Source organism: Sapajus apella, unplaced genomic scaffold (genome assembly GCF_009761245.1).
Source record: "Sapajus apella isolate SASKATOON/1434 unplaced genomic scaffold, GSC_monkey_1.0 scaffold18, whole genome shotgun sequence".
Classification (NCBI taxonomy): Eukaryota; Metazoa; Chordata; class Mammalia; order Primates; family Cebidae; genus Sapajus; species Sapajus apella.
In genome coordinates, this window is record NW_022436958.1 from 5339311 (window position 1) to 5364237 (window position 24927).

At 36.4% G+C, this 24927-nt stretch overlaps 1 protein-coding gene across 2 annotated transcripts in view; it reads right to left on the bottom strand.

The window, feature by feature from the left end:
* LRP1B (LDL receptor related protein 1B) overlaps window positions 1–24927 on the bottom strand; it is a 1894725-nt gene that overhangs the window by 968420 nt on the left and 901378 nt on the right. For both annotated transcript variants that reach the window (XM_032286208.1, XM_032286207.1), the window contains exon 6: window positions 22062–22319. In XM_032286208.1, coding sequence (XP_032142099.1) covers window positions 22062–22319 — 258 coding nt within the window. The remainder of the gene's footprint in view (window positions 1–22061; window positions 22320–24927) is intronic.

Sequence of the window (24927 nt, forward strand, 5' to 3'; positions counted from 1 at the left end):
AGAGAATTATTTGCATAATTATACATTAAACTAATTTGGCCTGTATTATCTGTGTTTTATCAACAAATTTTTTTCACAAATTATGTAAGTATGTGATACAATTCCCCATAGTATTTTGCATGAGTAATTGCAAACTTAATACACTTATTTTAGTCCAAAATCTTTCTGGAGAGAACTAGGATAGTTATAATGTACTCAATTGTATATTCTTCTTGCAAATCAAATACTCAAAGCTGTAAGACAGAGTAAAACTTACATCTGATACAAAGAAAAGGCTAAAGAAAAGCCTTATTTTATAAATGTCTTTTTAAAAAATTTAACTGGAAGTAGTTGCTCTTCAGAAATTTGGAGACAACTAAATATCTCCTTTTGAGATAACAAAAGACAAACAAGAAAAAGATCATTTATTTTAAAAACCTGCATTTGTATGTCAGTAGAATTCAATGATGCCATCTTTCTTCCTGCCAGATATGACCCTCTCTTTGATAGCCATGAAAGAAGATGAAATACTTGAAGAGTTTCTGAAATCACTTTAGAGGTGCAAACAATAGACTGGGTCTAATGAGGCACCCTGGAGAAAATATGGGTGTCTTTTCTTTAAGTGAATTGATGATGCCAAGGAAAGATATGAAATTGTCAAAACCGTACTGTGACATAACTGTGAATAAAAACAATGTGAAGAAGTGAACTATTTACACACACACCAGGAAGCCAGATCATCAAGAAAACTATTTTTAAGTTTCCCCAAAGAGGACAAAACATAGAAATAACCATTTCCTATGCTGATTTTACTGTCCTCATAAGAACCTAGGGTAAGGGATTTCTATTAAGAAAGAATTGATATCATTTCTTAGACAAAGGAAACCAAAAACAGTTGTAGCAGGAACCCTGGATTGGCTCTTTCAACATCATTCTATCCTCTGTCCATCTGAGATAATTGGGAAAGCACAGAACTATCTTTTCCACACAAACTTGAAACTTAGGTTCTGTATGCTAATCAAAGTGCATCTGGAAATTTACAAGCAGAAGTGAGAGTAAGGCTATCTTCCTGCCAATTTTAACTTTTTCAATTGGCAAGCATGACTGTTGGTGATAAGACATTTACTTGGAGTTGAGTTTCAGAGTCCATCATGCAGCTTCCTGGGTGATGAGATGTAGTATGTGTCACAATAATAATGGCATGGCTTCATCACAAGCCTTTCTAGTTCCTGGATTGCAGCTGTGGGTATACAATTTCAATTTTCCGGAGTATTCAGAGGCAACTGAAGCAGTAGTAGTGGGTTCTTGATTTCAGCACAATTCTGGTAAAGGCCTCAGAAATAGGAGTTCCTAAATTTTATGTTGTTCTGGGTGTCACTTCCAAAGGCACACTCCAGAGTTCTCTCCTTTCACTCATTTAGTAGTTTACAAAACATGCTATATTAAAGCACTTCCTGATTTCAGTAGTGAGGTTTCTGTTCCCTGAACACAACCTAGACTGATATATTGATGTTGGAAAAATTATTCTCTCAGACACAATGAGTATTCTATAAAGATAAATTAGAGACTTCATAACAATTTTTATTTTATCTACCTCTCACAACTCCAAACATATTATCTATATATTTTCAAACAATGTAAAATACCAAACTAAGTTTTAAGGCCAAGTGAGGTATTTCATATGATAATGATTTAGTCTCACTGGTTCATATAAGCTGAAATTTTCTATCAAGTCACAAAGGAATTCTACAAAGGCTTCTTTGTTGCTGTTATTGTTGATTTCAGTAGGCAAATGGTTATTTACCAACAACATAAAAATTTTATACAGAAGTTTCTTTGGTTATGTAAATAATATTTTGTGTGTGTGAAGTATCTAAGACTACCAACTAACATTCTCTAGCACATTTGGGGAGCACATTTTAAAACATTTATTTAAAGGTTAGAAAATTAGATTTATAGTTGGACAGTAGTATATAGGGCTTTCTCTACCATTCAGTTCTGGAAATATATTGGCTTGCTTTTTTGAGGAAAAGTGAATTGAATAATTATACTTAATATATATAGATAGATATATTTTTCTTAAATAATACATTTAAAAAGGGAGATAAAAATGTGTAGGTTAATCTTCTCATTAAAATAATAAAAGTTGCCTGGAGACTTTCTGTAACTTTATCAAGTATTATCATTAAGATGACAGAGGCTTACAAAATATTTTAAGCAAAGACTAAAAGCTTTGTACCTAAGTTTTGTAACCACAGATTCAAAACCTAAAGATTAGATTTGCAATTTGAGGAATTCTCTTTGTGTTGTTCACCAAAGGATTATCAGGTTTTGAGGTATTATTTCATGCTTATCAGACTCTCAGGTGACTGATGTATCAAACAGAATGTCAATTTGTTAATTTACCACTACTGATTGGATATTTCAGTGACACCAATAACCAACAGAAACTATCCTAACGAGTTCCTTCCTAGTATTATGGTATCTGAGAAACAAAATCCGAAAGCGTTTTGAAGAGCAGAATCAAAGCAAAGGGAATTGCATTGCCTGAGGTTTGGCTTTACTACTGAGTGTTATGAACTCCTCTGGAAATTGGCAGGGCTGCACTACAAAATCCTCCCTTGACAACTGGAATACCTGTGAATATGTTCCCAACAAAACATACATATTTTAAACCTCAACTGACATTTCAGAAATATTTTTAAAGTCCTTCATCATCTATATCACCAGTTTATTATTTGACATTGCACTTCCATCATCAAGATGTGCTGTCACCATATCTGAATGGAAAATTTGTTAAATACAATTAAATTGAAAGTTACTTGACACTAGCTACATTTCTAAGTTAGTTCTCGAGTATACCCCGTGCTTAACCACAAATTATCTTTTAGGTTAGGCCCCTTCCTGGAATGAATTGCATATATGTCCAAATCTTTATTGCATATTTAGTATCTCTAAGCTCCAATTCTGAGACAGTCTCTGGCTTTGTCACTGTAACCTCAGGGCGTACGGTATTTAGATCTTCTAACCCTCTAAAAGTAGAGGGTCCCTGGGAAGAAACAGCTAAAAACTCCTATGTTAAATTGAGGTTCTCTTTTTTAAAAACCTTAAAAATCCCATAACCATTATTTATTATAAAGGTGAAACCTGATCCTTGTGACAGTCTTATTGATAGGTTTTCCAGCAGCGCTGGTGCTAGACCCTATAAATCTTTTGAATTCACTGAGACAGAGATCAGTGACAGGGATCAGCTATCAGCAATATCTGGTCATATTGACCGAGAATGTCTTTTATCTTCTTGAAAGTTTTATCCACGTATTTCTGGAATGGGACACCAGTGATTTGGAGATGGACTGATGGACAGCATTAAACTGCACCTCATGACCACCAACCTTCATACAGACATGATATCTATACCCACAAACTGCTCCTGGCCCAGAAGCAGAACAGGTTCCAGTACCTTGTGTTGCAGCATACATGGCTCAATTATCTCTGGGGCAACTCATTCACCTTGATGAGACTGTTGCAGCATTTGCAGTGCCAACGACTATGGCCATATTTTAGCATCAAAACACATGCATGGACTGCAACAGGCCATTGGACCACTTTGCTACTGGCTTAGAGAAGTCTCCTCACCACAGTTAGAAAAGCTAGATTAAGGTTTTATATCTCCTTGCACATGCAGCCCTTATAGGTTTAGCCACAGAGGCAGTAAATTATTAAAAAGGGATCAGAGAATCCAATCTGAAGGCCTTCTCCCTGAGACCTTTAAAACAATATTCTCAAAATAGTAACATAAAACACCAAATATTTGGGATACTAATATGTATTAGATACACACATTCATATCACATCCTTTGAAACAAGCACCTACACAGAAACATGTTCACAGACAGCACTACAATATCAATAAAGTGTTCAGTACTCAAATAAAATAAGAAAATCTAGAGCTGATATTGTTTGGTTCTGTGTCCCCACCCAAATCTCACCTTGAATTGTAGTTCCCATCATCCCCACCTATCATGGGAGGGACCTGGTGGGTGGTAGTTGAATCATGGAGGCATTTAGCCTCATGCTGTTCTCATAAAAGTGAGTGAGTTCTCCTGAGATCTGATGATTTTATAAAGGGCTTTTCACTGTTTTGCTGGGCACTTCTCCTTGCTGCTGCCATGTGAAGAAGGATGTGTTTGCTTCCCTTTCTGCTATGATTGCAGGTTTCCAGAGGCCTCCCCAGCATGCTGAGCTGTGAGTCAACTAAATCTCTTTCCTTTATAAATTACCCAGTTGCAGGTATGTTTTTATTAACAGCATCAGAACAGATTGATACAAGAGGTAAACAATGTTAAATAGGTATTTTATGGAGGGAATTCTCACAATTTTCAACATGCTAATAGCATTATAATCTGCAATAAGATCATATAACATGAAAAATTTCACAAACTCACTCGCCTATGAAATCATTCTTCCAAAAATGCCTTTCAGAAATGGTGTCCCATGGAACATAAGGAAATGGCAGTATAAAATGATGAAGGTGCATCTATTGTAAGTGGTTAAGAGGAAGAAAAAGGAAAAGGAGAAAGTAAGGGAAGGGACAAATATTGCCCTCAAACACACAGACACAGACACCAACACAGGGAGGTACACCATAAATTACAAGGAAAGCAAGCAGAAGGGAACTGAAGGAGAAAGTATGTTTAGATATGAGATTATAGCAATTAGGTGAATAAGTGTTTTGCTTTAAAGTGAGTTATGGGAAGTCACATAGCTAGTTAATGACAGAATTAGAACCATATAAATTTACTCCCAAATACTGTGGTAGGGGAAATACAAAGCCCAATGTTAAAATAAATGTTTAAGTCACAAGGTGTTACAGCCTGAACAAAAAAGAAAATAAGAATTTTAATCAAAAACTGAAATGCTGCGTGCCAGTTTTATGACCTTGCTTAGTTACATTCCTACTGCTCACTGTCTTTAGTTTTAATAAGTTCCCAATATCCCAAAATCTTGTAAACATCTCTACAAGATTAAAAACTTGGGGAGGTCAGGAAACAGAAGAAAAAAAAAACGCCCATGTTACTTGACAAAAATCCATTAGGAAAGTCCAAAATAAAAATTTTAAATGACAATAATAATACTTAAAGAGAAAAAAATAGGTCAAATAAGCATTACATCAGAAATTATCTTATTAGGCTACTTGCCACAAAAGTAATAATTTCTGTCTTTTTCTCTGTTCTCTTTCCTGTCTATCTCTACTTCCTTTTTTCTTTCATAAAGACAAAATCTATCATCAGAAACATCAGTTTCAGTGATTAAAACTTAGGGGTTTCAAATATATTTCTTGATTTATTTGGGCATCATACCCTCCAATGATTGGTAGATAAAATGAACCAAGTAAATTTCATGTTGTACCCGATATATGGCACAGTGATGGTATCAAGAAATTCCCACTTAAAGTATTAAAATCCATTAATGAAACAAGCAAACGTAATTCTAGACAAAAAATACTAACTTTGAGAATAATGATTTAAAAGTTCGATATGACATCAAGCACAATTTGGAAAGGAGTATGTTTGTGTCTAGTGTAAAATCTATTTTAGCAAATGCAAAGAATAAATGAACACAGGCAATAGAAGCCTAGTGCATCTCTAATTTCTGTTTTGGCAAGTTTCAAACTTGTTGACAAATTACAATAAAAATAGGAATAGTCTTTGCAGCCTAACAGCTGAACCAACAATAAAGACAAATTTATAGTACAGCAGAGTGCTAATTGGTTTTAGTTTTTTCATTTGTCCTTTTAAAATATTTATTTATTTATTTACTTATTTTTTGAGAGGGAGTCTCACTCTGTCACCCAGGCTAGAGTACCTTGGTGCAATCTCAGCTCACTGGAACCTCTGTCTCCCGGGTTCAAGCAAGTCTCCTGCCTCAGCCTCCTGAGTATCTGGGATTACAGGCACCCGCCACTACATTCGGCTAATTTTTGTATTTTTAGTAGAGATGGGGTTTTACCATGTTGGCCAGGCTGTTCTCGAACACCTGACCTTAGGTGATCTGCTGGCTTCAGCCTCCCAAAGTGCTATAAGATTACAGTCATGAGCCACCGTGCCCCGCATATTTTTCCTTTTTTTTAAAAAAATCTAAGCATTCAGGAAGGCTTTTGATGGCTATGTACAGATCATAAATCATAATGAGTTACTTCAAAATGAAGTCATCTAATGTTAATGTAAAAATTAAGAAATAATTTAATGCTAATACCTGCAACATTAAGTGTACGTTATTAGGAAGGGAATTCTGTAAATTATCTGGAAATGTGTTCTCAGATCAACATCTTTGCTAATTGTAACTGTCCTTTCTTGGCTCTCTTGGATGGCCTGATCTCCTCACTAAAAATAGCCAGTTTTGCCAGGAATGCATTGTATTAATTATCTTCACACCCACAGGCACACAAACACAGGACTATGATTCAAAAAATGCCATTTTTATGTTTCTATGTAAATGTGCTAAATAGAAGACGAGAAGCTTTTAAGAAGTATAAAGAGTTTAATAAAACATGTATTTGCTTATAAAATGGCAATTAATTACAAAAGTAAAGTATCTCTGGGAATAAAGAGTTGTTATATCCTCAACTAAGAAGTACTTAAGATTCTTCACAGAGTTTCTTAGGGAATAATATAAAATCAGTTACTGCAGCCAACATTCTTGTGTAAAATTTACTTTTCCCCAAGATATAGTGATCAAAAAGTCTGGATTCTAAACAGCAAAAACAAAACAAAACAGCAATAGCCCACTTTTGGTGGGGAGGACGTAGGTGATACAGGTCAAAAAGAAAACATAGTTATCTAGGTATACGCAAGGAATAGATTCCAAGACCTACCCCCCAAACCCAAAACACCAAACTCTGAGGAAGGTCAAGTCTCCTATATAAAATGGTGTAGTACGTGAAGTCATCACTTAATGTCATTGATCGGCCCTCGGAAACTACAACTTTAAGACAAATATTGATGTATAATGAAAGCATTTTTACCATAGGCTAATTGGTATAAATAAGAGTTAAGTTCCTACAGTATATTTCTGGTCACAAAAACATATACAGACCCATAAGACATTTTTTCTTTTTGCTCTTTGAAATAATCTTGCCCTGTCTTCCAACCTGGACTGCAGTGGTGCAATCACGGCTCACTGCAGCCTCAACTTCCCCTGCTCCAGCGGTCCTCCCAACTTAACCTCCTGAGCAGCTAAGACTACAGTTGACATCATCATGCTCAGCTAATTTATTTATTATTATTATTATTATTTGTAGAGATGAGGTGTTGCTATGCTGCCCAGCCTGGTTTTGAATCCCTGGGCTGATGTGATTTTCTTGCGTTGCCTCCCACAGTGCTGGATTTACAGGCATGAGCCACCATGCCCAGCCAAAACACTTCTAATGTTAAACACTGAAATAAATATGAGCTATACACACATTTAATAAAGATTAATAAAAACAAGTAGGGTAATTATTTATCAAAGTAAGAAAATTATTCAGGTTCTGGTGGCAGCCAGGACCTATCCCAGCAGCTCAGGGCATCAGTCAGGAACCAGCTCTGGAAAGGCCACCATTTCCTCATTAAGTATACTCACACACACACCCCCACAGACACATTCGGACCATTTAGACACACCTCTTAACTAGCGACACAGCTTTGGGATGTGGGAAGAAACCAGAGTCCATGGAGAAAACTCACACAGACATGAGAGAATGTACAAACTCCACACACACTGGTCTCAGCCTGGATTCAATTTATTTTTCTCATCAACATGATAATGAAGCAATGTTGAATAACACCACATTATTGGAGGACCTGCTGTGTTTACATATAACCTATGCACATCCGCCTGTGTATTTTAAGTCATGTCTAGATTACTTACAATACCAAATACAATGTAAATACTATGTAAATAGTTACTAGACTATATTGGTTTTTACCTGCATTATTTTTTACTGCTTTTTTCCTACATATTTTTGATACACGGTTGGCTTAATCCATGGTTGTTTTATTTGAGGATGCAGAGCACAAGGATGCTGAAGACTGACTGTATTCCTTCTTACAAAATCTCATTAATTTACAAGATTAACGATGGTCATCATCATGACTTCAATTCCCCTCAGCTAGGAGGTGATCAACTCTTAAACTTTTTCTAACAGAATGATGGAAGCAGAACTAATAAATTATTTAATGTAGTTTATCTCTAGTGAAGAATGAAAAGCATGAATTTCTAGGTTTGAAGTAGCTGACAGACTTTCTCAATGGTTGAGAGTTACCACAGACACCCAAGCCTGTCCTTTAACTGTTACTCTAAAAGGCATCAATTTTAATAATAATCAAATGTATCGTATTGGGATGGAAGATGTATCTCCTAATGCACACAGCATTTTACGCACTAAAGACCTACATATAAAATAGCAGACCTTCCTTTGCTGGAAAATGTCTACTCAGACTAAGTGAAATAAAGAGTTAAAAGTCTGCACCATTTTGATTGATCCCTGTATTAAAATTAAGTGACCCCTATTTTAAATGCCTTGGCTCTAATCCTGTTTAATTATAATCGCATTGGTATGGGTAGGAAGGCAGGGGAGACTCAAAAAAAGATTTGCATTAAGCTGTTCATATGTTCATTGGGGTTAGGCCCCAAAACAAATTTATAGGTGCATATTCTGGGAAATCCGAGACTAAGCCCGAACAAAAGCCAGTAGTCACTAAGCAGATTCAGTTTCTCAGAAACACTGAAATTAGTACTTGAGCTTTATCCAGACACAGATCATATCTTAGTTATGATGCAGACAAGTTTTCTGAATATCTATGGTCATGATCTGGCATGGTCCCTCAGCCACTCTTCTTCATTTATGCTAAATTTATTTTAAAAACAGATAGGTACTTTGCTAAAATTTGATAAACAGCTTATATAGTTTGAATATATATCTCCACCAAATCTCATGTTAAATTGTAATTCCCAGTGTTGGAGGTGGAGCCTGGTAGGAGATGTTTGGGTCATAGGGGTAGATTCCTCATGGCTTGGTGCTTACCTCACAATAGTGAGTCAGCTCTCTTGAGATCTGATTATTTAAAAGTGTGTGGCACCTCTCCCCATTCTCTTGCTCCAGCTTTACCATATGAGACACCTGCTTTTCCTTGACCTATGGCCATTGTTGTAAGCTTCCTGAGGCTTCCATAGAAGCAAATGCTACCATCATACTTTCTGTACAGCCTGCAGAACCATGAGCAAATTAAACCTCTTTTCTTTATACATTACTGAATCTTTGGTATTTCTTTGTAGCAACGCAAGCCCAGCCTAATACAGAAAATTGGTACAGAGGAGTGGGGTCTTGCTATAAAGATACAAGAAAATGTAAAATTGTCTTTGCAGCTGGGTAACAGGAAGAGGTTGTAAGAGTATAGAGGGCTCAGAAGAAGAAAAGAGTATGAGGGATGGCTTGAAATTTCTTAGGGACTGGGTATACGGTTGTGAGCAAATGCTGACATTAATATGGAAAGTGAAGTTCAAAGTGAGGAAGTCTCAAACGAAAATGAACTTACTAGGAACTCGACCAAAGGTCACATGTGTTATGCCTTAGCAAAGAAGCTGGCTGCATTCTATTCAGGCCCTATAGATCTGTGGAAGTCTGAGTTTGAGAGTGATGACCTAGGGTAACTGGTGTAAGAAATTTCTAAGCAGCAAAACATTCAAGATGTTTCCTGGCTGCTTCTGACAACGAACACTCAGATGTGGGAGAAAAGAAATGACTTAAAGTTGGAATTTATATTTAAACAGGAAGCAGAGTATAAAAGTTTGGAAAGTTTGCAGTTTGGCCATGTGACAGAGAAAGAAAAAGCTTTTCCTAGAGAGAAATTTGAGCAGATTGCTGAGCAATTACTTGGTAGAGATATTTGCATAACTAAAAAGAAGCCAAGTGCTAACAGCCAAGATAAGGCAAAAAATGTCTCAAAGGCATTTCAGACTCTCGTGGTGGCTTCTTTCATCACAGGCCTAGAAGCATAGGAGGGAAGAATGGTTTCAGGGACCACAACCAGGGCTCTGCTGCCCTGCACAGCCTCAGGGCACTGCTTCTTACATCCTGGTCACTACAGCACCAGCCTGGGTTCAAAGGGCCCAGATATAGCTCGAACTTCCACTTTGGAGAATGAAAGTCATAAACCTTGGCAGCTTCCATATGGTGCTATGCCCACACATGCACAGAGTATAATAGTGGTGAAGGCTTGGCAGTCTGCTTAGATTTCAAAGGATGTATGGGAAAGTGTGTTTGCCCATGCAGAAGCCTGATGCAGAAATGCAGGCTGCACAGAAAACTTCAACTACGGAAATTCAGAAGGGAAATGTGGGGTTGGAGCCTCTACTTAGAGTTCCTACTTGGGCATTACCTAGTGAAGCTGTGGGATGGAGGCCATTATCTTTCAGACCCCAGAATGATAGAGCCACTGGCAGCTTTCACCCTATGCCTGGAAAAGCCACAGGCACTCAACCTGTGAGAGCAGTCATAATGAATTTACCCTGCAAAGCTGCAGAGGTAGAGCTGTGGAAGGCCTTGGGAGGCTACCCTTTGTACCAGTGTGCCCTAAGTATAAGACATCATGTCAAAGGAGATTATTTTGGAGCTTTAATATTTAATAATTTCCCTGTTGGATTTCAAGCTTGTATGGTGCCTGTGGCCCCTTTCTTTTAGTCAGTTTCTCTTTTATGGAATGGGAATGTTTACTCATTCTGATTCCATTACAGGTACAAAGCATATACCTCCATTGTATCTTGGGAATAAATAATTTGTTTGATTTTACAGGCTTATAGGTGAAAGGTACTTACCTTGTCTCAGATGAGACTTTAGACTTGGGACTTTTAATTGATTTGATACTCAAATGAGGTCAGACTTTGGGGGACCGTTGGAAATGCATAATTTTATTTTGCAATGTGAGAAGAACATGAGATTTAAGGGACCAGGAGAGGAATGATATAGTTTGAATATATGTCACTACCGAATCTCATGTTAAATTGTAATCTCCAATGTTGGAGGTAGGTCCTAGTGGGAGGTGTTTGGTGATGGGGGTAGATCCCTCATGGTTTGGTGCTTTCCTCAGAATAGTGAGTGAGTTCTCTCAAGATCTGGTGATTTAAAAATGCATGGCACCTCCCTCTACTTTCTTGCTACTAGTTTTGCAGGTTCATTTTCTCATCTATAAACTGACAATTATATATAGTATACAAGTGTTATAATTGTGTGTGATGGTAATGAAGTACACACGTAGAATTCCTAATGCACAATATAAATGTTCAATACATGTTGTTCCAAATATTGTGGAATTATCAGACAGTTGCTCACTCAAGGGGAAATGGTAAGCTTGATAGAAGAAAGAAGGAAAGTGTCAGCTCTATTCAATAAATGGTGCTGAGAAAACCAGCTAACCATATTTGGAAAAATTAAATTTGACCTCTACCTCTCACCATTTACAAAAATTAACTCAAGATGGATTAAAAACTCAAATGTAAGACCTCAAACTAAAAATCCCAGAAGAAAACATAGGAAATACTCTTCAGCACATTGGCCTAGGCAAATAATTTATGACCAAGTCCTGAAAAACAAATGCAACGAAAACAAAAATTAACAATTAAACCTAATTAAACTAAAGAGCTTCTGACCAGCAAAAGAAACTATAAACAAAGGAAACAGATAACTTGCAGAGTGGAAGAAGATATTTTCAAACTATGCATCTGACAAAAGACTAATATCCAAAATCTTTAAAGAACTTTAAAAAATCCATTAAAAAGTGGACAAAGGACATGAACAGGCATTTCAAAAGAAGATATACAACTGGCCTGAAAACATAAAAAAAAAAACTCAACATCAGTAATTATCAGAGAAGTGCAATTCAAAACTACAATGAGATACCATCTCATACCAATCAGAATAGTTACTATTAAAAAGTCAAAATGACAGATGTTGGTGAGATTTGAGAAGAAAAGGAAACATTCACACACTGTTGGTGGGATTGTAAATTAGTTCAGTCACTGTGAAAAACAGTTTTGATATTTCTCAAAGAACCAAAGATAGAATTATTATTCAACCCAGTGATCCCATTACTAGGTTTATACACAAAGGAAAACGGATCATTCCATCAAAAAGACACATGCATATGTACATATATCACAGCACTATTCACAACCACAAAGACATAGAATCAACCTAGTTGCCCATCAGTTGTGGATTGGATTTAAAAAAACATGGTATGTATGCCCAATAGAATATTATGCAGCCATACAAGTTTGAAATCATGTCCTTAGCAGCAACATGTATGTACCCGGAGGCCATTATCCTAAATGAATTACTTCAGAAACAGAAAACCAAACGCCACATATTCTCACTTATAAGTGGGAACTGAACAATGGGTACACAGAGACATAAGTATGGCAACAGCAGATACTGGCAACTCCAAAAGAAAGGAAGGGGTAAGGGGGCAAGGTTGAAAAGCTACCTATTGGGTACTATGTTCAAACTTTAGCATCACACAATACACCCCAATAATAAACCTGCACATATACCCCCAAATCTAAAATAAAAAAGAGAAGAGAGGAGCCAAGATGGCTGATTAGAAGCAGGTCCAGTAGCTCCCACCAAGAAGAACAAAATCAGTAAGTGAATCCTGCTCCATCAACTGAGGTTTCCAGGTTCTCTCACTGGGTCTGACTAGGCAGTTGGTGCGACCCATGCAGAGTGAGGAAAAGCAGGGTGGTGCAAAGACCCAAGTGCCACACAGGATAAGGGGAACTCTCACACCCAGACAAGGGAGGTGGCAAGTAATTGTACTACTCTGCCCAGGAAACCACACTCTTTCCTCAGATCTGTGCATCATGTGGATCAGCAGATCCCCTTGTGAGCCCACCCCACCAGGGCCGTGGGTCCCAAACTCAGAGCTGCACAATCCAATTGGGTTGAGGACAGCAGCAGCAGGCTAGACACTCCCTAGTGCAGCTGAGTTCCAGTGGGGAGAGGCAGCCACCATCACTGAGGCCCTCATCAGCCATTTTCCCCTGCTGGTCTTGGGGAGATTGGGCAGTTTAGACTGAGGGGAGTTCCCCATAGCGAAGCACAGGAGCTGTGGCAGATCATGGCAAGACTACTTCTTTAGGTAGGACCAGATCCATCCTTTCCCATTGGACAGGGCCTCCCTGCAGGAATTGCTGTAACTCTAGCCAAAGGTTTATGGACAGAACTCTGATATTCCTGGGAAGGAGACCCTGTGGGGATGGCTGTGGTCTTAAGTTTGTGGACCTAGTCTTTCCTGCTTGCTGGCAGTCCAGATGAGGGGGATTCTCCCCAGTGTAGCCAAACCTCCTCAATCAAAGGACAGCCAGACTGCTTTATTACACAGACTTCTGATCACATGCAGCCTGCCTGGGTGAGACCTCCCAACAAGGGTCTCAAGACAACTCATACCAAGAGCATTCTGGCTTGCATCAGCTCTGTGTCCCTGTGGGATGGATCTCCAGAAGAAGGAACAGGGAGCCATCTTTGCTGTTCTGCAGCCTCCATGGGTGATATCTCCAGGTGCAGGAGGGACCCAGGTGAATTGGGACTGCAATGGTTCCCCAGTAAATCCCAGCAGCCCTACAGAAGAGGGGCCTGATTGCTAAAAGTAAAACAAAAAAAAGCAACAATAACATCAACAAAAAAGACCCCACAAAAACCCCATCAGCAGCTTCAAAACATCAAAGGTAGAAAAATCCACCAATATGAGAAAGAATCAATGCAAAAATACTGAAAACTCAAAAAGAAAGAGTACCTCTTCTCCTCCAAATGATCACAACACCTCTCCAGCAAGGATACTGAACTAAGCTGAGGCAAACATGAATGACCTGGCAGAATTAGGCTTCAGAAGATATATAATAACTAACTCCAGTGAGCTAAAGGAGTGTATTTCAAACAAATGCAAAGAAGCTAAGAACCATGATAAAACATTACGGGAGCTGTTAACCAGAATAACCAGTTTACAAAGGAACATAAATGACCTGAAGGAGCTGAAAAACACAACATGAGAACATCACAATTTACCAAGCAAATAGAAAGCAGAAAAAAGCAAGGGTTGCAATCCTAGTTACTGACAAAACAGACTTTAAGTCAACAAATATCAAAAACAAAACAAAATAAAACAAAAACAAAGAAAAGCATTAGATAATGGTAAAGTATTCAATTCAACAAGAAGAGCTAACTATCCAAAATATATATGCATCCAATACAGGAGCACCTAGTTTCATAAAAAAAGTTCTTAGACATCTACAAAGAGACTTATACAGCCATACAATGACAGTGGGATATTTTAACATCCTACTGTCAATATTAGATCATAGAGATAAAAAAATTAACAAAGATATTCAAGACTTGAACTCAGCTCCGGATCAAGTGGACTTGATAGATATCTACAGAACTCTCCAATTCAAAACAACAGAATATACATTCTTCTCAGAACCACATGGCTCTTACTCTAAAATTGATCATATAATTGGAAGTAAAACACTTCTCAGCAAATTGCAAAATAACAGAAATCATTACAAACTGTCTCTCAGCCCACAGCACAATCAAATTAAAATGCAAGATTAAAAAACTCACTGAAAACCACACAGCTACATAGAAATTGAGCAACCTGCTCTGAACGACTCCTGGGCACATAATGAAAGAAGGCAAAAATCAAGAAGTTATTTGAAACCAGTGAGCACAAAGAGACAACATACCAGAATCTCTGGGATGCAGCTAAAGCAGTGTTAAGAGGAAATTTTATAGCACAAAGTGCCCACATCAAAAAGCTAGAAAGATCTCAAATTGACATCCTAACATCACAACTAAAAAAGCTAGAGAACCAAGAGCAAACCAACCCCAAAACTAGCAAAAGACAAGAAATAACCAAGATCAGAGTTGAACTGAATGAAGTGGACATGAAAAACCCTTGGGGGAAAAACTCAGTAAAATATATAGATAGCTAACTAGATTAATAAACAAGAATAGAGAATATTCATATAGACACAAAACAAAATGATAAAGGGGATATGACTGCTGATCTTACAGAAATATAAACAAACATCAGAGAATACTATAAACTCCTCTGTACAAATAAACTAGAATAGAAAGTCTAGAAGACATGGGTAAATTCCTGGACACATACACACTCCCAAGACAGAAACAGAAGGAAGTTGAATAGCTGAATCCCTGAATAATGAGTTCTGAAATTGAGACAGTAATAAATAGCCTACCAACCAAAAAAAAAAAACAAAACAAAACAAAACAAACAAAAAACCACACACCCTCAAGACCAGAAGGATTTACAGCTGAAATCTACCAGAGGTGCAAAAAGGAGCTGTTGTCATTTTTTCTAAAACTATTCCAAGCAACTGAAAACTCCTCCCTAACTCATTTATGAAGCCAGCATTATTTAGATACCAAAATCTGACAAAGCTACAACAGAAAAAGAAAACTTTAGGCCAATAACCCCAATGAACATCAATGCAAAAATCCTCAATAAAAATACTGGCAAACCAAATCCATCAGCACATCCAAAACTTCTCTACCAGGGTCAAGTTGACTTCATTTCTGGAATGTAAGGCTGGTACAACATATGCAAATCAATGAACATAATTCATCACATAAACAGAACTAAAGGCAAAAAACATATGATTGTTTCAATAGATGCAGAAGATGCCTTTGAAAAAATTCAACATTCCTTCACATTAAAAACTCTCAATAAACTAGATATTGAAGGAACATACCTCAAAATAATAAGAGCCATATATGACAAACCCACAGCCAGTGTCATACTGAATGGGCAAAAGATGGAAGCATTCCCCTTGAAAATTGGTACAAGACAAGGATGCCCTCTATCTCCACTTCTATTCAACATAGTATTGGAAATTCTGGCCAGCACAATGAGACAAAAGAAAGAAGTAAAGAGGATTCAAACAGGAGGAGGGGAAGTCCAGTTGTCTTTGTTTGAAGATGCCATGATCCTATTTCTAGAAAACCCCATCATCCCAGCCCAAAAGCTTCTAATGCTAATAAGCAACTCCAGCAAAGTTTCAGGATACAAAATCAATGTGCAAAAATCACTAGCATTCCTATACACCAACAATATGCAAGCAGACAGACAAATCATGAATCAAATCCCATTCACAATTGCAACAAAAAGAAAAAAACACCCAGGAATACAGCTAACAAGGGAAGTGAAGGACCTTTTCAAGGAGAACTGCAAACCACGGATCAAAAAAATAAAGAAAGTACATAAACACATAGAAAAACATTTTTTTCTCATGGATAGGAAGAATCAATATCATGAAAATGTCCATACTGCCCAAAGCAGTTCACAGACTCCATGCTATTCCCATTAAACTATCATTGACATTCTTCACAGAATTAGAGTAAAAAAAACTTTTAAAATTCATATGGGATTTAAAAAAAGGAACCTTGTATAACTAAACCAATCCTAAGGGGAAAAAAAAAAAAAGGAAGTTGAAGGCATCATACTACCCGACTTCAAACTGCACTTTAAGAGTACAGTAACAAAATTGGTACATGGTACTGGTACAAAAACAGATACAGACCAGTGAAACATAATGGCAAAACCAGAAATAAGACTGCACGTCTACAACCAACCATCTGATCTTTGACAAACCTGATAGAAACAAGCAATGGGGAAAGGATTCTCTATTTAATAAATGGTGCTGGGGGAACTGGCCAGCCATATGAAGAAAACTGAAACTGGATTCTTTCCTTAATTCTTATACAAAAATTAACTCAAGATGGATTAAAGATTTAAATGTAAAACTCAAAACTATGAAAACCCTAGAAGAAAATCGAGACAATATCACTCAGGACACAGGCACCAGCAAAGTTTTCATGACTAAATCGCAGAAAACAATTGCAACAAAAACAAAAATTGGCATAGGATCTAATTAAACCAAACAGCTTCTGCAGAGCAAAAGAAACTGTCATTAGAGTAAATAGAACTCCTACAGAATGGAAGAAAATTTTTGCAATCTATCTATCTGACAAAGGTCCAATATCCATAATTTACAAGGAATTTAAACAAACTGATACACACACACACACACACACACACACACACACACACACACACACACACGCTATTAAAAGGTGGGCAAAGGACATGAACAGACACCTCAAAAGATAACGTTTATATGGCAAACAAACATGTGGAAAAAAGCTTAAGGTCACTAATTAGAGAGATGCAAATAAAAACCATGATAAGACACCATATCATGCCAGTCAGAATAGTGATTATCAAAAGTCAAAAAACTACAGATGCTGGCAAAGTTGCCAAGAGATAAGAATGCTTCTACATGTGCGTGGGAATGTAAATTAGTTCAACTGTTAGGAAAGACAGAGTAGTTACTCTTCAAAGACCTACAACCAGAAATACCATTTGACCTGGCAATCCCATTACTGGGTATATACCCAAATCATTCTACTGTAAAGACACATGCATGCATATGTTCATTGCAGCACTATTCACAATAGCAAAGACATGGAATCAACCCAAACCCCCATCAGTGATAGACCGGATAAAGAAAACGGTACATGTATACCACAGAACATTATGCAGCCATAAAAAGGACCAAGATAATGTCCTTTGCAGGGACATGGATGGAGCTGGAAGCCATTATCCTTAGCAAACTAACACAGGAACAGAAAACCAAACACCACATGTTCTCAGTTTCAAGTGGGAGCTGAATGATGAGAATACATGGACATAGGGAGGGGAACAACACACACTGGGGGACTGTCATGGGGGTGGGGTGGGGGAGGGAGAACATCAGGAGAAAAATAGTTAATGAATGTTGAGCTTAATAGTTAGATGATGGGTTGATTGGTGCAGCCAACCACCACGGTACACGTTTTCCCCTGTAACAAACCCACACATCCTGCACATGTATCCCAAAACTTGAAATAAAATTAAAAACAAAAGATTTTTTAAAAAATTGTCAGAATTAAAAAATTATCCAATAAAGACTTAATTTAGTAGCTCTGGTTAGAGGTTCAAATAGAAGGTGATTTAAGGTTGACATTAAAACAAGCTAACAAAAAAGATAAAAGTCTGTGAATGGGGTTAATTCAGAAGCTAAGTCCGTGAAGAATAAGCAGTTATTTTATTTTTAGCTTGGTATACTCTACTTGTTTGGAGTTGAGGCCATTAGTGGCTCAAGAAAAGCTGGTTAAATCCATGCTAGAATCTTAAAAGTGATCGTTGAATTTTTCAGTGTATTGAAGAATTCACCCATAAAAACAGAACAAAAGTGTTTACTGTCCAGCTGGGAGATGACAATATGGTTCTGAATCATGTTTCTTAATAAGACGTTAACTCACAAAATATTCTTATCTCAGTAGTCTCTATGCACTTTGTCCTGATGAAGCAGATGGAATTCACTACTTTTGTAAATCCCATAATTTTTGTTATTTTGGGTATCTGTGTCCCTACCACAGTACTGTCCAAGAAAAATTTTGGAAAACAATCAGCTGCTACAAATGTGCTTTATGTGAATACTTAAAAAAAAAAAAATGAATTTTGCTTAGAAAACACTTAATTCCAAAATTATCTCTAAAGTCTGCAACTTTCAGGCTCAAATCCTAAATAATAAATATCAGTTATCTTTATAAAAAAGAATTCAATAAGAAATTTAATTTCTATCAATTCCCTCAAGGTTGACTAATACAATTTATTGAACATATTAATATCATTCATCCTGATTCTTTCCCAAAATTGATTGGGAATGATGTAAAATGTTAAATGTAGGACTTTTAAGGAGGTCACAGCAGAATCATTGGGTGGGCCTCTTAAATGCTATAACCTTCTACAACCCATTTTTTCCACCTTCCTTCTAAGATTCTGATAGTTCTCTCCCATTTAGAGGGCTTGTCTTTGTAAGCCAACATTACTAATATTTGTAGACCTCATCATTTTTGCTTTGCTAAAATGAAAAAGTTGAGACCTAAGGGCAGTGTGGTATTTAGAAAGAGCTATAAAGTCTGACCCAAACTCAAACCTACCTAATTATACTGTGTACAATTATCTAACTGCTCAGAGTCTCAATTTTCCTATAAAAACAAAAGAATACTATCTCCCCGTTGCAGTCTTTCAGCATATTCAATAAAGTTAAAATATATAGTTTAAGGTAGATTTGCTTTTCTAGTGTAAAAGAAAAAAATGGGCTTAGATGTCCCACTTCTGCATTCTTGTTAGCCATCCGGCTTTGCCTAATATATCTAAACTTTGAGTGAAAATGCCATCTATTATAAAACAGGAAGGGCATATCTCTCCTGCTTGCTCCACAGAGATGCAGTGAGTATCAAATGAGATGAGATGTGTAATTTTTTAAAATATTGCAATAAAATAATTACTACTATATTATTATGCAAGTGTTAAATGCAAGTCAGTTTGACCGGCAATGATTGATTTTCTTCTCACAGTAATCCTTTGAAAAATAAAATGTTTATATTTTCTCAAAAAAGCATGTTCTCTTCAGGTAAATTAAGAGAAAAGCACCTAAATATAATGAGGGTGGGAGGAACTAAAGAGAATCTCTGGAATAGTGGATAGTGACAGGTATTCAGGCTGATTTCCATCAGTTCATTATTTTTGCTTATATGGTATGACAAAGATTTTATGTAATTATTCATGCAAAGAATATTCAAGCTTCATTATCACCTCACGAATTGTCATGATGAACAGAGTCTATTGTATTCAATGGCAGCTCTTCTGTGACATGTTGATAAAATACTTGGCTTACAAGCAATCACAGAGGAGCCCAGACCTGCTCACACCCCTGTACCACTCCCATCATTGAATTACTTCCACATATTTAATTACTTTTTTGTAACATGACTATATAATTGGATGCTTAAACCTAACTTCACACAAATTATTTACTCTAATGAAAATATTTCCAGTGAACTTATTTTTATTATTCAAAATGAATATTCTATTCAGCCTTTCAGTGAATTCCCTAACAACAACAACAACAACAACAACAAAATATATTTTTCTGATTTGCCAAACTGCTTGATAAATCAAATGTAATCTAAATTATACTTATTTTCTATAAATATTCAATATGCAAGTGCTTGACCTTCCTTAGATTTTAAAAAATAGTTGTTTTTAAAACATATATTAAAGAAGAGATGATTACCATTATTAGGGCATATTAAGTATAGAGAAAAAGTTCTTAAGTAAGCTCAGAAAATAATTCTACCAGGCAACTTAGTGAATATTTTAGCTATTTGACTATTTAGTATTCCATTTACTGGGGACAAATACATTTCGATTAGTTGAGGTAATGGCTGATGTAGCAAGGACTGGGGCCTTGTGTTCAGTTTCCAGCTGCTGCCTAAACCAATGTCTGAAATGCTTACATCACAAAGCAGATAATCTTTATTTATTACTTACATAATAAATCACATAAGTAAGAAATTACATAAGGGTTATCTGCCTTGTGTCACTCTTTAATTTGTTATTATTTAATATGAATGATCATTTCTCTATAGAATTCTTTAAAAATCCACTGCTTTGATTACAATTTTTGGTCCAGTTCACAATAAATAACATTATCAATTATTTTATATATATTAAGAAGATCTTCAAAGTGTCAGAAAATATCTGTTAAACACTTTGTTCATCTAAATATGTACAATTATACCTGTATGTCCTATTTTTCACAATTTGCCACTGATTCATTTAATCTAATGCAATGATCAGACAATATATAATACTATTTCTTCATGTAAGGATTAATATCCAGTCCATTTAATTGGATATGAAAAGCTTTAATTATTAAAACAAGATCAAATATTCTACATTTGAAAATGACATTTATTCTATGACAGTATTTTTTTTTTCTGCTTAACTTGATTGTACACATTTTTCTTCATTTCTTTTTTTTGCTGTTGTTTGGTTTTTAGATGAGGTTTTGTTCTTGTGGCCCAGGTTAGAGTGCAATGTCATGACCTCAGCTCACTGCAACCTCCACCTTCTGGATTCATGTGATTATCCTGCCTCACCCTCTCAAGTAGCTGGAATTACAGGCATGAACCAATATGCCCAGCTAATTTTGTATTTTTAGTAAAGATGGGGTTTCACCATGTTGGACAGGCTGGTCTCAAACTCCTGATCTCAGGTGATCCACCCACCTCAGCCTCCCAAAGTGCTGGGATTACAGGCATGTGCCACCGCGCCCGGCTTCTCTGTTTTTCTACAGACTTTTATCTGAGCCAAATTTGTAAGAAGTGCTTTCTGTAAATCATAAATTAAATGGATATGTGTTAAAATTCTCATCCTTATGGTTTTCCCAAGTATGCATAAAGAGAGGAGAGAGAGAATATGTGCATCTGTGTGTGTGTGTGTGTGCTTGTGTGTGCATGTGTGTGTGTGTATGTGTGTGTGAGTGAGAGACAGAGAGAGAGAGAGAGAGAGACAATGAGATTTCAGTTTATGGTAGTAATGCAGGAAGAGAAGGGCAGTTAGTCTGTCAAGTTTCTGACATGAAAAGTCAAAGTAAATTACAAACCACAAGTTACTTTGTTGGAAGAGGTTGTATAAAAATTGATTTGCTTCAAAGAAAGTTAACACAGGTAGTTAATCCCAATTAACATAAACCTAATAATTTATTTTTAATTACAGCCAATGTACTTATAATTATCAACTCAGTCCCTTTTTTTAAAACCCCACTTTCACTATCACATTGTGAATTACCACTCAGTGGAAAAAAAAAAATCACAATTTCCAGTTAGGTGACACTGTAAAAAGCTTTAAGGAAAGAATTACAGCTAACTCTGCAATTTACTACTACTTTCCTAAATAGAGAAACTTATTTGTGTTTGTATATGAAAAACATGTAGTGAATACAGTAATTCAAGTTCTTTGTATTTGCACATACAGTTTTCCAAAAGCCATGAGCTATGCTAGAAATTTGAGAATCCAGCCTACTGGTCTGTAAATGAAATCAGTAAAGGGTGGCATATAATATTGAATTGAAACACTTACTGTGGAAGGATTGAAGAATATTGATTGTCCATTCATCTGTTAATCCTCCTGCTTTTGTTATCTGGATACATTTGAGTTGATTTGAAGACTCTCTTGATTCAATCCAACAAATCATATCTTCATTATAAATAAAGTCCAGAGTATGAATTTCATTTCCATTGACTGAGCTTAAGGTTGCTATTTTACTTCCATTAAGATAGAAAACCTCAATTGTTTCAAAATTTGTGATTAATAGTATAGGTGGCCTATCTGTAGGTTCTGGAATAAAAGAGAAAAAGATAAGTAAATTCAGTAAGAGTCATGATTATTTTACAGTTTTGCATTAGCCATTGAAAGCTATTTTCTACACTTTTAATAAATACTTAAAATAGAAATTTTCTTGTAAAAACACTTTTTAATAGGTTATCTGTATACTTCACTATTTTAGTGCACTTCTCTGAAAGAAAACATTCTGCAGAGCATTTGAACTCCTTATTTTCTTAGTCATAATGTGTTGTCTAAATGTGAGGACATGCCATTTACTTTTATTGTTAGCAAGTAAAGGAAGAGCTGTGAATTGTTTTTCTTGAAATGATGATGGATTTAAACTGACCTCTCCATACAGTTTTGCTGATTACCCTTATGAGCAAGATAAGGTCTTGCTGTTGTTGAATGTATGAGATCAGAAATAGATTCTCTGAAGCAGAACATGCAACGCTCATAAGCTTATACAAAGAGTGCACCTGTGACTTTGGCCTTAATGGCTCCTTGACCAACCCCAACAGCCAAACAATCACACATTCTTTTAGTGACTAGATTGTGATTACTGAGCCAGTTCCTTCCACATCCATTTTCTATACTCAGGAAAAGAAGGTTCTAGGTATAAAATGAACTTCTTCAATACTACTTTTTTGAACAATGCAGCTTTGCTGGTATTAGGACTCTGAGTTTTTGATGAACATAGATGAATATCCCAGACTTTCAATAGCATATTTACAGGTAACAGCAAAATCTGATAGAAAATTAGTGTTGGTAGAGTTTAGCTATACAATCATATTAATAGTAGCTTTCCTGCTAATTAAGAAATAGGAAATACATGGAAATATTTAAATCCTCTGCATCTGATGCATCAATAAATCGCTTCAGACATCTTACCACTTCTCAGTAACTACTGCTACTGTTCTGCCATCATCTCTTACCTAGATTATTTCAAATTTTTCTGCTTGGTTTCCCTTTTTCCATCTATGACCTCCTCATCTTTACTGTATTCCAACACAACAGCCAGTTATACCATTAAAATGCTAAGACAGATAAAGTCAGTTCTTCACTCAATCCTTCAAAGGGCTCCTATTTCAACCAGAAGAAATTCAAAGCCCTTGTAATGATCTATAAAACTCTACCTGATCTGTGTATTCATTACCTCTTTAACCTCATTTCCTTCATCCCCTTACTACTCATATTCTTGTTCATCTCACTCCAGACACACTGCACTTCTTACTGTTCCTTTAACAAGCCAGGCAAGCTGCCACCTCAGAGGGGCTTCCCTCTTCCTGGAATCATTATTTCTCAATTAACAGAATGGCTTACTTGCTCACCTCTTTTAGATTATTTTGCAAATGTCATCTTACTGGCAAGAAGTCTTTTAGCACTTTATCTTCTAAAAATTTTAAGCCCCTACACTTTCTATACACCTTCATAGTTCTATTTCTTTCTTATTTACCAAACATAGTATATTTTATTTTTCCTGATTGTTTTATCCCTAGCGTCTGAGAAAAAGCCTAGAACTTAGTGATCATTCAATACCAATTTTCTGAATAAGTAAAAGGGACACATGGAATCCTCACACAGAAGACTTCTTTAGAAACATTCCATGAAATGCAACAAAAATAATTTGTTTTTTTTAACCTATGAAGGGAATTCAGATTATGAGTAGTCAGAAATTTCATAAATATAATTTGACCATTCTATAAGAAACTGAAGCTGAGCAATATAAAGGTAGGACAAAAGCAAGAGCATATACTATAACTAATACAGTAGCTAAGTCTAAAGTTTTGAAGCAGTGTTTTTTAGTGGCCTTGTTTGTTTATTTGTTTCCAGCATGGGCAAGGATATCAGGCACTTGTGTTTCTCTCAAATAGAAGAGCCCTCCAATGAATATGATTTGGGACCTCCCCTCACAGGCTTAAAATATGAATCCTATAATGCATGAACTGTAACTTTTATTCTCATCCTGCCAGACCCCTATTAACTGTAACTTTTATTCCCATCATGCCAGACCCCTATTAACTTCAACAGGTGTGGCTCCAGGTTCAAGAGACCAGAGAAGAAACCCAAAGGTAGCAAATATATATATATATATATGGTTTTATTTAGGGAAACTTACACACAGAGATGGTCCAGTGGCAGCAGACTGGCGAACTACTACCACTTGTGAGAAGCATGCAGTTTATATAGGACCTTCCCTTCCCCTCAGCAACCTCCACCTAGCAACCTTCCTTTCTTAACTTGTTATTGTAATAGCGTGCACCTGCCATACAGGGTGTGCTTAATTTGCATTACTGTTGTCACGTGCATCTGTTATAAACCTCCCCTCCCCAAGAAATTCTCTCAAGTCATAGGATTTCCCTCTGCCTTTAACAAGACATTAAACATTTTTTCACATGTAACAAGAACAAAGCAATAAAACAAACAAAAATAAACCAAAAAAGCCTCAATGAGATTATTAAACTAAGTAGTACAACAGCTTCTTCCCAGAAAATAGACTTATGCTGGACTGCCTGAGTAAAAACCAAGACAAAAATGTTCTTAAAAATGCTAAGATCATTTACACACACACACACACACACACACACACACACACACACACACACACACACACACACACACA